The sequence below is a fragment of the Lissotriton vulgaris genome, unplaced genomic scaffold (assembly GCF_964263255.1).
Source record: "Lissotriton vulgaris unplaced genomic scaffold, aLisVul1.2 SCAFFOLD_5188, whole genome shotgun sequence".
In the NCBI taxonomy this organism is placed as follows: domain Eukaryota; kingdom Metazoa; phylum Chordata; class Amphibia; order Caudata; family Salamandridae; genus Lissotriton; species Lissotriton vulgaris.
In genome coordinates this window covers 1589-18829 of record NW_028243987.1, presented here as the reverse complement: position 1 = coordinate 18829, position 17241 = coordinate 1589, and the positions used below count along the sequence as shown (strand labels likewise).

Below are 17241 nucleotides of genomic sequence, written 5' to 3'. Positions count from 1 at the left end.
AGGGTCAGTCGGTTGGCCCCCTGGAATAGCACAAATGACATAAAAGCTGAGGAAGCCCCAACTGGCAAAGCAGTAGCCGCTACTGAGGGCTCAACGCTAGCCGCAATCAGGCACACCAAGAGACAAATCCAAAGTAGCCAAAAGTGGCACCTGAGTCAGTCGGACCTGGGAGTGCCATCAGAGATCAGATTTGGCACCCAAGAGGGACACTAACACCCTGTCAGGATATTTACTGTGACCGTATTCCGAGATTGGAAGCCCAGGTGCAGCTGGCCTTCTACTTTTTTACAGAGAGAAGGACGTGGGACTCCAAGTGCTGTGGTCAAAGACGCTTCAACCCACCCATGGGCTGAGGGATCAACCGCACTTCTCCGTCTACTGCAGAGCTCCTGAACCATCCTTTGAGCATCTTTTGCCTATATCCTCTGAATCAGGACCACTCCATTGATGTCTATGGGGGTTGTCCTGCAAAGTTTGGAACTTGTCTTAAAAACGCTCTGTTGGCCAGATAACTGTCCAAAGTATGCTCTCTGGCCCCCTAGTCCTCCGCTCTATCAGATTTGGTAGCCCAAGTCAGGCCGGAGTTGCCAAACTAACTATTCAGAAGTTAGCAAAGTTATTTCTGACCAATGCTTGTTTGCGGCTGCATTCCAAAGTATTTATTTCTTCAAAAATCTGAATCTCGGGAACCCTCCGGTAGATTTTAATGATCAAGGACTCTAAAAATTCATTAAAATATGTTCTATTATAAATTGCTGTTTTGCCTCTTTTGTTGCAGACTATTTTATTTTGTTGTTTTGTTGTGCAGCTAAATGCTTTACATTAACCTCTTCCGTGCTCGTGACAGAACCACGCCGTCATGAGACACGGGCGCTGTGTGCTCATGACGGCGTGGTTCCGTTATGCTGCAGCCACTCCGTCCACGCGGCATTAACTCTCCACCTGTGCGGGCGAATTAGTGAGCGGGTGGGGCCGTGACGGAACCATGCCGTCATGAGCACACACCACCCATGTCTCATTACGACGCGGTTCCGTCACAAGCACGCCCCCATGAGCCGCGGCGGAATTCTTGCCGCGGCGAAGGGGCTAAGTTCCTTTGCCAAGCCTTACAGCTGCCCAGGGCTGAGCTAAGGTTAAGAAAACAATAACTGGACTGAAGATGGTATGTGTGAGTGTACTACACGATAAGACCCCATAGCCATATCATATAGTACACCCAAATCCTCACAAGCTGCATAGGATTATGAGGTGTGCCGGGAGTCATTCATGTTGCTATGGTTTAAGGTGGGGGTGAGTTAAAAGCATGTCTGCAGTACTGCCAACCAGGTGGAAAGTAGCATTTAAGATTTCTAGTCTGTCTACACTCAAGGATTTGAAAGCATTTGTGCTTCCTTTGTGAGACCTTAACTAAAATAAACGTTGCAGAAAGACCTACTGATAAATATACACATGGGATCCGTACACGGTTACTGTGATCTATTGGCTCCATAGCAAATCATTTTGGGGGGGAAATACCACACCCATGTCAGAATAGTATGCCTTTTCAAACTTGTGGACCAATGACTTTTCAGTGAAGAATGTGTGCATTTATTTGGCAGCCCTGCAGCCAGTCTGTTGCCAAGAAAAAAATAAAATCACTATCAAATTTCTAAAAGTTTGCTTTAAGCCACTACTGCAGACATTTGTTTGGTTGTGTATGTTTAGCAGGGCTGCTTGTGAATGTTTCTACTCTCTGCCCATTTGAGATAGGGCACTCCGAGGACTAGTCCTTAAAACATGAACATATGTTTTGGCTGTGTCATTAATTACATCGTTTTTTTATTTACTGATTTCAAGGTACCATGATTAGGCCGTTACAGTCACAGAACACGGAAAACAGGAAATGATATTCGCTCATCAAAACTGGTTCCTTTAGTATATAGTCTGTCTTTATTACCACCCACAGAGAACTGCCTCCATCTCATAACAGAACTGAAGACAGCAGCATAAAGCTGTTCACAGAACTTTCAGAACTAAATGCAGCAGCCAGTTAACTCCTGTCAATTCCACAAGAAACTTGGTACTTCACTTGTCTCGTACCCAGGCTAGTAGGTGTGGTTGAAGGCAAAGGATGCGCATAAAGTACACGGTTAGTATTGGTCAAACCGAATAGCATCAGATTAAAGATAGAGTTGCTAGGCCGGTAACTATTACTTAATGTAATAGCCAGCTCACTCCTCTCCCAAACAACTGATGACAAACTAACTTAGCAAATTATTTGGGCATTGCATAACAGAAAAGGCCCAAGTTAGTTTTCAAGTAAATAGGCTTCATAGTAACGTTTATCAAAATTGAGCCTCCGCCCTTGATGAAGCATTCAAAGAAGCACTTGCAACATACAATGGGAGTAGCCCTTTTTGTTGCCCTACAAGCCTCTATTTTTAGAACTATAATTAGTTAAAGCCACCACCCTTTATAACACTGAAAGAAAGAGAATGGACACAAACACGAGAGATGTCAACATTTTTAATATGAAATCAAGTATTCACATACAGATAAAATAAGGCTTGGTTGGATCAGAGAATTTTAAGAAATCAAAATCTTAACTTAGAAAGTTTGCTCAGTGCACAGTATAAGGGCTTGCATGGTCCACAAGTAACTGCATTAGGGCTTTGTAGATACAATCTCTCCCTTGTACTAAAAATACTGATCAGATGCTATGCATGTGTTTCCATATTCCGATGAATTCAACCTCTTTGGACAATTTCCCAAGGAGTCGAATGCCAATCAACAGAAGATGTAGTCATTGGATGAATATCGAACAAATTTTCAGCTAAGACTATTTATTCATCATCAAAGAAAACTATTAATTCATAATTCTTGATTAAGCATGCAATCGTTTCACAGATTTTGCTGGGCCAATCACAATTATCAACCTACAGCAATGAAATATAAGCAGACGCGTTCTCGAACATTCTGTTAAGTTTTTGGCTGTTTACAAATTTTAAAAAGACTGATTAGAAAGTAAAGGATCATTCAACACATCAGCCTACATCAGGATATGGGTGAGCGACAACCACAATGAATTTATGGTCATTAAATAATCGCTGAAGGTCACAAATAATACTTTGGTAATGTAGAAGAAACAGACATAAGCATTCTGTTTAATGGCATTTTGGTTAAAGTTTCAAATTTCTCAATTGCCCAAATAAAAGAAAGCACTTTGTTATGTGCGAACCTTGGCTTCTAGTATCCTCTTGCGTGCCTTGAGTTCCGCCACCGCTTTGTCCACGTCCACCTGGGGGGCTTTGTCATCCTTAAGCTGCCGCACTACATCCCCCTAGGAAAAGATCAAATGAAGAATTCACTATGAGGCACAAAGGAAGAACCTAAGTAACTTCACACTCTTCAGATGTTCTCACCCCTTCAGATATTAAAAAAAACTTGGAGCAGCTTCTAGATAACTTTCCAAATACCTGAAACATTTATAATAAAAAAAGCTTAAAGGTCAGTTGGTGTGTACACAACTCATTCCCTCACTAGGCACCGACTCTTTGGAGGGTATTTGGAAATGTGTTGAACATTTGGACGTACACCCTAGCCCCGAAAGTTACTTTTTTACCTGGGCATTTCAGCATCCCCTCCAAGACTATAATTTTGATATCAACGTATGTTCAGCAATTTCAAAATAATAGCCACGGGTAAACTAAAGTATTTCACCATACTATCTGCCATATCCTATTTTGTGAAGGCGCAATTGAAGTAAAATAAATAAAAGAAATACATCTTAGAAAGATCTATTGTATTTTATAGCCTGAGCAGCTTCGCATGACAAAAGAAGCACACACTTTCGGTGTGAATGCATAGCAACTCTAGTTCTTATAGGTGAAAACATATTTAACTGCATTGTGCTTCAACTATTTGAAAATCGCAGTGCCACGCGCACAGGGGTGTTACATTGAAACTAATTTTTTTTCGGTAGAGCTTGACACGCGGTACTAATGGTAAAGCTGTGGCAGATTCCGTCTAACATCATTCAGGCAAACAGTTTCCTAGCATTGCTCATCCCCATCTGATTTTCAGGGTATCGGCCTGTAGGAAAATCTCACTTTCCAAAATTTGCTAGCAAGTGCCTCATTGGGGCAAGACAGTTTAGTGAGATTCCAATCCTGGCTCCCACACCAGAAGGCACCTGTGCTATTGTGGGCGAGTCGGTTCCAAATAAGGGCACTCCAGTAGCCTTACTTTCATAACAGGTAGCTCAAATAAAATGGACAACAGTCAACTTGGTATGTATGTTGAATAACCAAGCAACAATTAACCATACTACAGCTTATTCATGTGAAAGCATTCTCTGTGTGCTTTGCAGAGAGGAACCGGATATGTATGAATATAACTCTTTTTAGGTCTCTCCTAGGCAGTGCTTGCACTGTCTCTTTGAGACATGCTGTATTCAGGATAGGTTTTTAGAGCAAAGGGGGTTTGGCCCCAAACCGGTCAGGAAGAACATATCTAACTTTATAAACACTCAAGATCCTGACCGTTCACTTGGTACTGCTGTTTAATGATTAAACAGTCCGAGACCATTGTCTAATTAGATTGGTCTTTAGTAGTTTAATTACTTTTTCCTTCAGTAAAGGTAATTAAACTACTACAGACCAATCGAATTAGACAATAGTCTCAGTCTGTTTAATCATTAAACAGCAGAACTAAGTTAAGAGTCAGGATCTTGTGTGTTTAAAAAGTATTCAGGATATGGGCATAAAGCTCTGCACTCTCTCCGTCAATCTTTTTAATTGGCTCCTGTTGATTGTAAATGGTGGCTTTTCATTGATCAATAGGTTTAGTAGTCCCACCTTAGTACCGCCTTGTCTCTTCTTGTAACCTTCCATAAGGACACCCCATGTTACATGTGTTATTACTCCCTAGGTTTCAATTATAGCCTCAGGGCACAATTTTCTTAAAGGGCTTCAGGCAGAAAACATGTTTGGTCCTAAGTAAGGCTGGCAGTGGTTACTTTACTCACTAGTAAATCCCACATTTATGAGACCTTTTATAAATTTCTCTTCATTAACTCCACACAGAGTACAACCTAATCAGGAATTAATATAATAATTTTCTCACATTTCAAAGCTACTAATTGTATATATTGACACAGCTATTTGAATGTACTCGTGGTACTGTCTTACAAGCAATGCATTATGGGTAGGGTGGATTATGGGCAGAGTGCAGACAATAAGTGACCAAAAGAGGTCCCATGAGACTTCTTTTGGTCACATATGGTACTGCACCCTTCAACATGACTATGTAAAAAGAATTGGCATTTATAATGCCAATAACTCGAACAAATATGAGATGGTTAAATTTTCAATGTAAAAGGTCTCGCATTTGTTAAGGTTATTGCAGTTGGCCTTGAAAATGACAATGTCCATCACCACCCCCTGTTGTACCGCAATGTTTTGACTTTGGCATTTTTTTTATACCATTGCCATAGTGCTATGCAAATATAAAAAGTTTCACTGCAAATAAAAAAACAAGTCAAAATATTGTTCTTTTCGACACCAACAGCTATAACTTTAACAAATGCGAGACCTACCTATTCTATTGCAAATGCTTTTTTAGTTGCCAAACCCAGCCTAAAAACAGTGAACACACACACCAGTTTTTGCTCCCTTTCACCACATTCTTTCAATCAATTTAAATAACTCCGAAATTTCTGTTAAATCTGCCCACTGAGCTTTCATCTACACCCTGCACGTGCGCACACATACACACGAGACAGAGCCAGACCAATCTTGCATCTGATTTCATCAGCTGGATGTCATCCTTCTATGAAAATGTCAACAACGTGGAAGACACACAGTGAAATAATTTAACAAGCTAAAGCAACAAATGGGATTAATTTTGCGAATTTTTTGGCACTCCTATCCTGTCAGTATCTGGTGGGCACGACGATCCTGAAATCAGAAATTACCAAAATGGCTTAAACATTAAGGTTGGCGTGATGCAAAATAGGTCATTTAACATATGCCCTTGACTATGACACAAATCTGACATTGTATAAGAATATAGTAATTTGTTTGTAAAAATTAAAGCAAGCCCTGTGCCATTATGCCCAGATTCTTAGAATATTTTGAATCATGATATGATGACAGGTTACCAGAATATTGCTTTATGTAATTTGGCTGTACTATGTTACTAACATGTCCTCAAGATTTTTTTCTGACAAAGATATTTGGCCTGAGTCACCAAATCCACATCTCTTTACTGCATAAATTATGCGCCGAATAAATCCCTATACCAGAAAAATGTTCGCCATGACACACTATGGAATTGACTACAGTAGTGCTCGCATCCTCCAACATGGCCCACACAGGTTTTAACCAGTGAAGCTCATCAGCCAACAGGGTCAATTTCTACACCAAGTCTATACCTTGAGACTATGTTATTCTTCCAACTTCACCGAAAACTGCATGATGTGTGTGACCCTTTGGCAGTGGAGGTCTTTCCTAGGTGTCCTCACTTTTATTGTCTGAGGTAGAGCAGGGCTGTCCATGTCAGTGTCACCGGGCGTCTAGGAACCAACCTTGGCTTACTGTGGAAGGATCAGGTACTTCTACTGGGCCCATATATTTTGGCTTGCTAATATTGGGAACCACAGACACGAACAGGAAACAGCATAGTCTCCTGTTCAGAGCCAAGCCTATCCAGGGCTTTTTTGGTCTTGTGCTCTCCAAAAGCAGCAGTTTAGCCAGCTAAGTCCTGCGTTATCCCTCATGGCCCTCAATTTACCGAGAATGTCCCAACCATTGCTCACCCCTATCTTCATTGTGGACCTCATGCATGGCCATCACCAACACAGTCCAGTTACTCTTCTACATCTTTTATGCAACCAACTCCAATACCTTAATCTCCTGGCCAATGAGTAAGCTTCCTTAGCATAACAACTTACGTCCATTTAGCAATAAAACATGCACTCTAATTAAAATTAGATGATATTTGACAAAAACAGATATTTGTTTCACTGAAAGTTTGTCTGTTGCTGCCACCATAGTTGCGATACTGGACTAACTTGCAACATGCCATGCATATACTCCCACAAACAATACCATCTCATTTGGGTGCGGTCTCACCATTCGCAACAAATCCTCCAAAAACTCACTAGACTGAACCTCATTTTTAATCAAGTAAATCTCAATACCATGGCAACAATCCCTGTGCTTCATAGTAAAACAGCACTCACTCTCCTACCAATAAAATTGCAGCAATATATCCCTTTCACCCTTAACACCACCATTTTCATACTTTGAAATACGTATAAATGTTATTAGGTCACAAACACCACACTTTTCTGAAAATATTTTCCAAATATGAGCAATCTGGATTTATCAATGTTTACACTTTCTAGAGGCTTCTTTGCCACCACCAACCTCCCCCAACTTCCATTCCCCTTCTCCAGCTCCCACCTGGACACCCAAAGCACCATATTGTCTAATTAACCCATTCCTTCCATGAAAAGTTTCACTACTCACCACTTAAGCAAGTGCTCAGACTCACCTTTCGAACCTTGCTCAAATGAAATCAAAGTTCCCTTCTACCCTGGAGTGGACATTTTTACACGGAAATCCATGATAATCTGTCCAACAGTGACAACTCCTTTGATAAGTATGTCCAACACAAACAATTTCATGACAAAGTCCTTATTCAGGCAATTAATTGGAGAAAACGTGACACATAAAAACAAAGGAAGACTGCCAAACAGGATTTCTGCTCAACAGAGGGACACAACCCACTTCAGCGTTCCTACTTTAGAACCAGTGTTTTCCTTCCTAAATGCATGAGAGCAGACAGTTACCTTCTCCCTCATTTTGGCCCTTTGAGGAGAAAAAACGTACCCCCTGGTAGGTTTATATTTTTGAAAAGCAAATTGTGCTAAGGTTTTGTATTCTGGGTCGGATCTTGCATGATGAGTCACTTTAGTCTGTCATTAGGATTGCTAATGTAAAATAACTGTACTTTAAAATAATATGTAGCTGAAGCAAGATTGAGCGATATGGCTCAGACTGGAGTAATGTTCCAGTTTTCCTCAATCACAATCTGCTAGCCTTAGGTCACATCATAATCTTTTTTTATGCATGTGGCAACCTGAGATAGGTAAACTGCATCAGCCATACTTTTACCTCCAAAAAATGCTTGCTGATCTTTCCTTTTCCTCTAAAATAACAATAAGAAACTACTACTTGTTAATAAAGAATTTCATGCCACCCTTCTTCAGTTTACAGTATTACAAAATAGCAGATGTTAGCACTGCCAAGTTCAGTAATTAATTTACTAATTTCTACAAAGAAATACGAAGTTAGCATTTGCAGATTATGAACATGTGAACTACAGACACACAAGATGTGCTAAATTCACTAAGTCATCTTAAGCAAACTTCAGTAAAATAAAAAGGTTATTTTTATCACTCAATTGTCCTGGTGTTCTTTACTCTAAGCAAAATATTTTCAAAATCAAGAAGAATCGACTTTGGATTGAAGAGTTTGTGGTTTTCCTCAGATAGATGCAGAAAGTACCTGACGGATCTTGGTTGCAGAATGCAATTGTGCAGATTTAGAATAACCCAGTGATGCTGCAGTTAAAACCGGTCACTTTATTAATTGCTGTTAATTGCCATCTGAATGTCATCTCTTTTCAATATTATTTTATAGCCTCTAGCAGCATGTATCTGCAACCAGGAAGATCGTCTCAATATACACGGACTATCGAAGTTAAGTTGAAATGCCAGCATTGTAGCACCGTTTCCAGATCCCTACCCAGACAATCGAGAGGGAGTATGTACACAGCTAGAAGAATTATCAGAAACATCAAAATACTGTATTCATAAAAGAAAGACAAACTTTTCTCTTTAATGCTATATTGGTCTACTGTTGAAACTAAGAAAAGAGATCAACAAATGCCTGTCTAATATCCGTGGATCTGGGTGGCTTCAAATTAAAAGATTTAAACACGCAAATATGCTAGGCTTCTAGACAACATCCAATAGAATTTCCAACACTGGGAGCACTTCTTTCCATCACTAGTTTGGCATTAAATATGGTTAAAATGAGAAGGGTCCTCTAATGCTGGTTTCTACTTTGATCAATTCCCTGTTCTTTAAATACGCTTTTGTTTCTGAATTGAAAAGGTTTGCGATATAAGTGGACTGACAAAACCCCCTCGGGTTCTCAAAAGTGGTTCTGGCCGACTGTTGGAGCACACAGATCATTTGATTTAGCAACCGGATTTCATAACCTGAATGGTAACTAACAGTTTTAATTTACCTCTTTAAAAATTGTGGGTAGAAACTACGATTGATGGCTCCGGAATCTCCACGCTCCAGAGATTATGACTTCATCTCATTATGGAAAAATGATGAATTTCCTTGCATGTTTACTCACAACTTTCTAGTAATAATTTTGAGTAAATGAACCAGAGAAACAGGTGAATATGAATTGTTTAGGAGGAACTTTTACAGATTTTTGCAGTAGTGCTGTTTCCTGATGAAGATGTACATGGAAACACCTTTGCTAATCTACATCATGTTTTGTCAGCCTCTGAGCAAGAGTCTTGCAGCTAGAGTGCATGAGCAACTACATGCATCAGTAAGGATGGGCCAAGGGAAAAAAGGGGCCAAATTGACTGAGGACATCAGGAGGGATTTTTCAGACAAGGTCTGGTAACAAATAATGCATTACAAAAGCCTCCAGTAAAAGTTAATATGAGAAGAATCTGGTGTTACTCAGTTTATCAACTTCATTACACACCGCCGGTCATTCAAAGTAAACTTTTCAGCAACTATTCCAAAAAGGGTACTCAATGCACTATGGAAAAGGGATACTATTTGTATATAATGAGGTCCTGGCGTGAACTGAAACACCTTTTTCTCCAGAAACTATAAAATTTGCAGCACAAAACTGGCACTTATCAGAATCACCATAACCAGATATTGAGTTAGCCAAAATGAAATCTGTAAGGTGGAGATGTACTACAGGTGTAAGGGACTACATGAGAGGTTTCCAACCACTTCGGGCATTTTAATGCAATATCCTAGCAAAATTGTCATCCTGACCCAACAAGGAGTTTTGAATATTTAAGATGAGGGACAATGAATATTGCAAGTGCAAGATGAAAGGAAAGTTACTGCTGTGATTATATGAATACAGGTGTGCTACTCAATAACCACTGAAAGGAGATTTTGGTTAAGAATTTTTGGGCCTTATGCCTTTCTACCATTTTCTCATTTTTTGGGTAGGATGTCTGCTTAAGGCTTCAAAATACACACAAAAAAACTTGCTTAGTTTTTAGAAAGTGCTGAGTAAAGATGAAAAAAGGATAGGCTCAAGAATGATGGAGCACAAGTGCGCATTCTTTATCAAGGTACTGTGAATTAAGTTGCACAGAGGCACTCTTCTGGATGGCTCCGAGCATAACCTATGGGCGTTCGACATTCCTCACCTTACAAAATGTGTCGTTTTCTGGTGCAACTGCCACTGGAAATGCTGTAAAGGTGTACAATTTGTTCATTAGATAAAATGTTGCTTAAGCATTTAAAAATGGCAATGATTTGTTTCTTCACCAGAGTTGCACTGCTCCACATCTCAGTGACATTCTACTGCAACGTGAGGCAGACTTGGGTGATTTGTTCCTGTTTGAATGAAGGTCTTGTCCATAGAGGGCTGCGGACCCCATTATGTCACGTCTGTCATTTGGAAAGGAACAAACAATCCAGCATCAACAAAAATACTAATCTGCAATTCAGCTGTGAATAAGCTCAATATGCCAAAGTAATGATGTGAAAAGGTCTCGAGTGTTCCACAGTGCAGCAGAACTCATTAGAAAAAAAAACATTGATAAGACAACTTGTACATGCTCATTTGAAGCTATGCCTGCTGCTCTTTTTAGGTCTCGCCTAGGCAGCGCACCTGCGCGCTCTTCGAAACATACTACATAAACAATATGGACTTCAAGCACCGCCAATCTTTTTCATTGGTTCTTCTAACTATCCTTTTTAAATTCCAGCTTTTGTTTGGTGAATATGCCTAGTAGTCCCTCTTTTTGGACTTTTGTATGGGGGGGCATTGCTGCTTAGTTTACAATCCTCCTCTGCCACTGCGAGGAGCAGTCTCAGGGAACACCACCGCCTCTGCCTTACATAGGAGAGCGGTGCCTCACCCCAGGTAACTGCAGAAAAGGCGTAGGCCTATCAGCACAGGGAAAGCGACAACATGGGGGCTGGCTGCATGCCTTTATTGTATCAGCATGGCGAGCATTTTATCGCCAATGCGCTTCATGTTTCAAGAAGTGCAGCAGCTGTGTAGCTAGAGGCGTATTGATAATAGAAAGGTGCAAGGCTGCTGCACTTCTTTCAGCATGGCTTCTGCGCGCCATCACCGTGCCCTTCTGCATCCGCTCTCACCAGGATTTAACGCAATTCACTTTCCATCACTCTATACAAAGTCTCCCATGCAGTGTCTCCTGCAGTGGGCGCACTGTCAGCAGTGCAATAACCCTACCTCTGTCTGTGATGTGCGCACGAGAAGCCCCAGGCAGGGGGGCCTTTACACCAGCCCCGGACCTCAATCATTCAAGATGGGTGCCTGAAAACCACCGAGCTGTAGTAATTGCCTTTTTAGATGGGAAAAATGCCAAAAGCTCAAGACGCCTCTGCATCTACCCAGCATTCAATCTGTCTTGTCAAGGAGCACCCTCCCTCTACAGATCCATAAACAAGCTTGCATTCCTGGCTCGCCATGGGCTTTCCGTGGAATATTAATTTTTCCACTATTTGAGCTGCAACGCTCCACTTTTACCATTGTTGCTGCTAAATATGTTTATAAAGATGCCTACATCAACAGTTGCAAAGTCATCAAGCTACGCAAGATCACACTTGCTACCAAGCAATTGAGGTTGCTGCTTACAAATGCCATTATATGGTGTCAGTGAGAATGCAGACCATGTACAAAGGCCCTCTACAAGTTATTTACGAAACTTTTTGAGCACTTTTTTGGTTGACCTGTCTCTCTTACCTTTCATGTCTTTTTTTTCTAATAGCTTGTTCCCACTGCCAACCTCTTCCTCCTCAAAAACATCTATCTGGGGTGCAGATGGTAGTTGGCACCACGAGGCCACAGTAGTCAGACCTCTACTACTCACTCAGCATGAATGGATAGAGCAGCAGGAACCCAAGCATGTTGTGTTTTTTACATCATTGATGATATCAAGACTGAGCATCTATATGTTATTATCAACAAGAGATTAGCATGCCTGCAGCCTAATGGCACAACTGTTGCTGTGCAAAATAATATTACCTCTTGCTGCAAAGAAGGCAATATAAGGGTATTAAGCATACCTTCTTTCTAGTAAAGTTAGTGTAATGCATGGATTTTAGAGTACAGATTTTAAAGTAAAAACCTGATCAGCATAAACATTATCTGGAGCCACAGTATCAATCAATTTCGATGGATAGAACAGTTTTTGTGAGCAGGAATAAAAGGTGTGCTATTGAAGTCTACACTCACAAAAACAAAACCTGTTTAACATGTTCATCCATTTGCTTGGTGTGCTAATAACATCTTTAGCATATTACTTAAAATGTACTATACATATTTAACGTTTAACCAGGACAGCACACGCAAGGCTTTATTTACCTGCAGCATTATGGAAGGAATTCAAAATGTAAAAGACCCTTCATCAATGCAAAATGACATGCAGGTACCTGGTTATAGCAAAGGATAGGTAACTGTGAAATACGTATGATTCATAAAAATATACAATGATGTGCAACAAATCAAATAGTATCTTGGCTACTAACATAAAAATAAAGGTGTGTCACTGTAGACACCTACACTGGTTAACCACAAAAAAATTCCATGCAGAAAATGGCTTTGTCTTTATTTGCTAAAAAAAAGTTTTTCACTCGCAATGTGCATGCATTTTTTTTACTTTCATTTAAAATTTGAACACAATACTGAGGTTAAGAAATATATTACACCTCAGCAATACACGGAAAGGTTTAACCTCGTCTCTTGTAAGAAAAAAAAATATGTATATAATATATTACAAAAATGGATAAACTAGACGATTTCGAAAATCATTTTAAAAGTGACAAACCGACGCTGGATTTTTATTCGCCGTAAAGTCACTTCACTTCCTCTAAAATCATCAATCTGTTCTCACTGCAGCACGAGGAAAACGTGGCAGAGGGAGGGGCGTGAGAAAAAAAACACAGAAAAAAAGCAGGAGGGATTACTTCTATCCAGACTTATTGCTGGATCTCGCTACAACGAGCGACAACACTGCCACATCAAGAGAGAAACTCCTATGCAATAGAAGAGTAGTTCCTTGTTTCATGTACACCACAGAAACATTTTTCGGAAGAACAAGCCACTGGCTTCGGAAACGGCAGTAATCAAAAACACAAGCCTAGAAAGACGTTATACTCGATAGGGTTTAGTCTTGTGTTGGGTACGAGAAACAATCTTTAAGCCCTTAGATTTCAACATATTTTAATTGGAGCAGAAAAATGCAAAAATAGTATGCTTTTAAGACTAATTCGCATTCGTTGCAAGGAAAATCTAAAAAACGTTGTATCTGCATACAGTCCTCATCTATGTTCGGTTAGAAATCCTGCTCTACAATGCTCGATTAAAAACGGTTTACACATTTTCAGACTGAAGATTCTGACGAATCATAGCCCATTCAAAAGCTATTAAGACGTTGTGATAAAAGGCACCGAGGATACAAAAGAAGCTGGCAATGTGATGCACAATTCACCATGATGGAGAACAAGGTCTAATTCAATGACCGAAACCTGGGGACAAGTCAAATCAACTTGCATTAATTTCACAAATCTATGCCAACTAAAGAGGTAAACTGATAAATGTTGTTGTTTTACTCTTCAAGCAGCATACAAACAGTATTTTGGTATCTTGCTCACAAAAAGCCTTGCCTCCCTCCTGCCGAGCTTCCACACCAATTATCCAGTCTCAGATCAGACAGCACCTACCACCTTAGAGCATGGTTGCAGTGCCCTTGTCAAGTGCGACACTTTCGACCAATCATGGCAGTTTATCCAACAGCAAGATGCACTGTGGACACAAGTATGAGCTGGGTCCCAACCACGCAAAGTGCTGCAAAAAAACTTGACAAGCTACAAAGAACTGACAAAGGCAATAGGTTGGGCTTGCATTGAGCTCCAACTAAAGTAGCTGACAATGTGGGAACAAGACACAACAATTACTTTCTATATCTAATGCATCTAAGAGAGAAATAATTTAATGTGTGATGACTTTAGTATAGTTTTCAGATGTAAAACAGGCTCCAATGATACATCAAACAGCCAACAGCACGAGGTGAGAGAGTACTTCTTTCCTAGGGGGAGCCTAAGACCAACCAATGTATTTAAAACACTGGTAACAATAGGTATGCAGAAAGCAGTGCTGTCAAACCAAACCTTAAAAAAATATATGTCACCCATAACAAGCCGGCACTTGGAAAATAAGCGCATAGATATGAACTATCCCTTGTGTACAAACACAACTGAGAAGCTGCCTAGCATGAAAAAGGAAGTGAACGACATACCTTTAATTTTAATGCACAAAATTTGCTTACGAAGGGTGCGAGCAGTGGTTTCCCTGTCAATTTGCCCCAGATGGCAAAACGCTCAAACATCCGAACAAATAGAAAAGTACTCACCCTCAACTACCATCACCAATAAAGAGAAACATCTGGCCCAAGCTCTTGCTGAACCCCATCCTGCTCTACTAAATGTATGTCACACAGCTATTCTCTATGTTTCAGGTGAAGGGGGTGAATTGTCATGTCACTCCTCGCTCCACCACTGCTACATTTGAGCTCCTTTCCTTATCAAAACCTGTAGTAAGATTCAAGCCAAGTGAACCACTCTGATTGCCACCATCCTATTTTTTTTTCACTTTAACATCTATAATCACTGAAGAAAACTAATGGGACTAAAAAGCATCGAACAATATTATCATACAGCAACCTCTCTCGTAGCCAACTTCAGAGAATTGCTATTGCAAATAAACTAGTTTACCACCTCTCTGAAAGGTACCAGTGTGTCCAAGTGTCTGACGTGCTGTGAAAACTCATTCCAAAGCATTGTGGCTTCCTGTGTGTAACGCTAGCGCCTTCAACTGCTCATGGGACAACGTACAACCAGAAAACTTCCCTTAAAATTCAGACGGCATGCTGGCACCTACCACTGGAAATTTCCCCCCCTGAGGTTTTTACAGCCTTTCCCACATAGGTTTTCATGAACTAACGATAAAGTATTAAATATGCCCTCTTGAATAGCGTGCAATATGTCCAACAAAAGCATTGAAGCCTTGTAAAATGTATGAAGCTCTCTGTAAATGCAAATCAATGCTTTAAATTAGGGATACCCTTTAGACCTGGGGTCATTCTCTGGAATCGCACTATGTACAAAAGGTAAATCAGCCCCAATCCTGCTCCCATAGTAACAGTCCAGCTGAACTGACATGCAATGTTTCATCAGATGAAGGGCCACAAAGACCTGCAGACTGGTTTCAGTCTTGTTGCGCCTCTTCACTGTGATGCAGCTTGGATCCTACAGGACAGGACATGCATTTGGACATACAAATTAGCTAGCCATATTTCGGTGAAGATCTATGATGCCACAAAACCAACTCCTAAGACAGCACAGGCCCTACTGAAACAGTGCATAGCCCGGGCAGCAGAGTGAGGCACAAAAAAGCCTTGATGAGCACAGGGGGTGCTCCTTCTCTCCCCGCGCTGCTGCTGCACACTACGGCGGCGGCTGGAGCTTCAGGGCAACTTCTCCTGTGGAGCAGGCGGGCAAAAGGCAGAGTCCAGTCTTGCGGTGCAGTCCGCAGTTAGGCAAGCGACAGGCACGGTGCTTGGGCCAGCGAGGCTGGTCTTTGCGATGTTAGCTGGGGCCTGCCAGGTAGCAGATGCGTTGCTCGGCGGGACGGGGGTGCCCAGGGCCTCTCAGAGGGCGCAGTGATTCCTCCACAGCGCACTCAGCTTTTCCTCAGGAGGGTTACCAGGCACATGCAGATCTCACGACCGCTTCTCTTTCCAGGGGGGGGGGGGTAGCGCCCACTGTTCCTGGGGCGCAGTTCAGGGGGCAAGTTCCACAGCAAGCCCTTGGAGATTGTCAGAGGCACAAGTAGTTTTAAAAGAGTTTCTCAGTCTTTTTCTTCCTCTCCTTCAGCAGCAAGGCACCCACCACAGGCCAGTCTCTCAGGATTAGAGACAGTACTTCTCCATGCAGTTTTTCCCAGGTCCTTCTCTTCAGGCAGAGTTTCTTCTTGGCGTCAACAGGATCTGATTTACAAGGAGCAGGGCTCCTACTTTTATACCACATTTTCTTTGTTCTTGCAGGCCAGGGGGGCCTTTGCATAACTCCTTTCAGTCTCTGAGCACTATGTTGGTGTGTTCTGGCTTCTTCTTTCAGTGTGAGGGGCAGGCACATCAGACGCTCCACAGGAGGTGGAGCCAGCATTGTGTTGACAGGGGCAGCCAGGAGTACCTTGTTGACAGTGCTTCGCCCTTCCTGGGCCAGGTGTAGGCTGAGTCATCAGTCGCTCCCCAGGGAGCGGAGCCAGCATTGTAGTGGCAGAGCACAGCCCTATTAAGAGTCCAGGGGCACTCCTACCTCCCACTAAGGTGTAATCCTTGCATTCACCACCTGTCATCCCCCAGCCCTGTCACTCACACATCCCAGACAGTCAGATACACATACTAGCAGAGGCGGGCTGAAATGGTTAGGCAAGCAAATGCTAACTTTCTAAAAGTAGCATTTGCAAACACAGGATATTAAAATAAACTTTACTAAAAGAAGTATTTTATTATTCCGAGTTCAGGCATACTAAACTTTATTTTCTACCATGTTCCCTGAGCCTGCTGGGATTATAGAGTGTAATAATTCCAGCAGACCATCTTGGCCTAAGAGAACAGGTAGCCTTACAATAGTGAAAAACGAATTTGGCTGTAATTCACTATTAGGACATGCCACACACATCAGGGCTTGTCCTACCTTACACTTACAATGCACCCTGACCTAGGGCCTACCATAGGGGTGACTAATATGAAGTTAAGGGAAGGTTTAGGGGCTGGCAAGTGTGCACTTGCTCAGCCAGCATGACAGTACCAGACTGCATGCAGGTTCTGCAATGGCAGACCTCAGACACATTTTGCTAGGCCGCTTCTGTGGGTGGC

At 41.5% G+C, this 17241-nt stretch overlaps 1 protein-coding gene across 1 annotated transcript in view; it reads right to left on the bottom strand.

Annotated features, from left to right (window-relative positions):
• GARS1 (glycyl-tRNA synthetase 1) overlaps positions 1 to 3319 on the bottom strand; it is a gene marked incomplete at its 5' end in the record, with an annotated part of 104613 nt that extends 101294 nt beyond the window's left edge. The window contains one exon of the mRNA XM_086948717.1: positions 3218 to 3319. Within this exon, the coding sequence (XP_086804843.1) occupies positions 3218 to 3319 (102 nt within the window). The remainder of the gene's footprint in view (positions 1 to 3217) is intronic.
• Positions 3320 to 17241: the final 13922 nt, after the last annotated feature.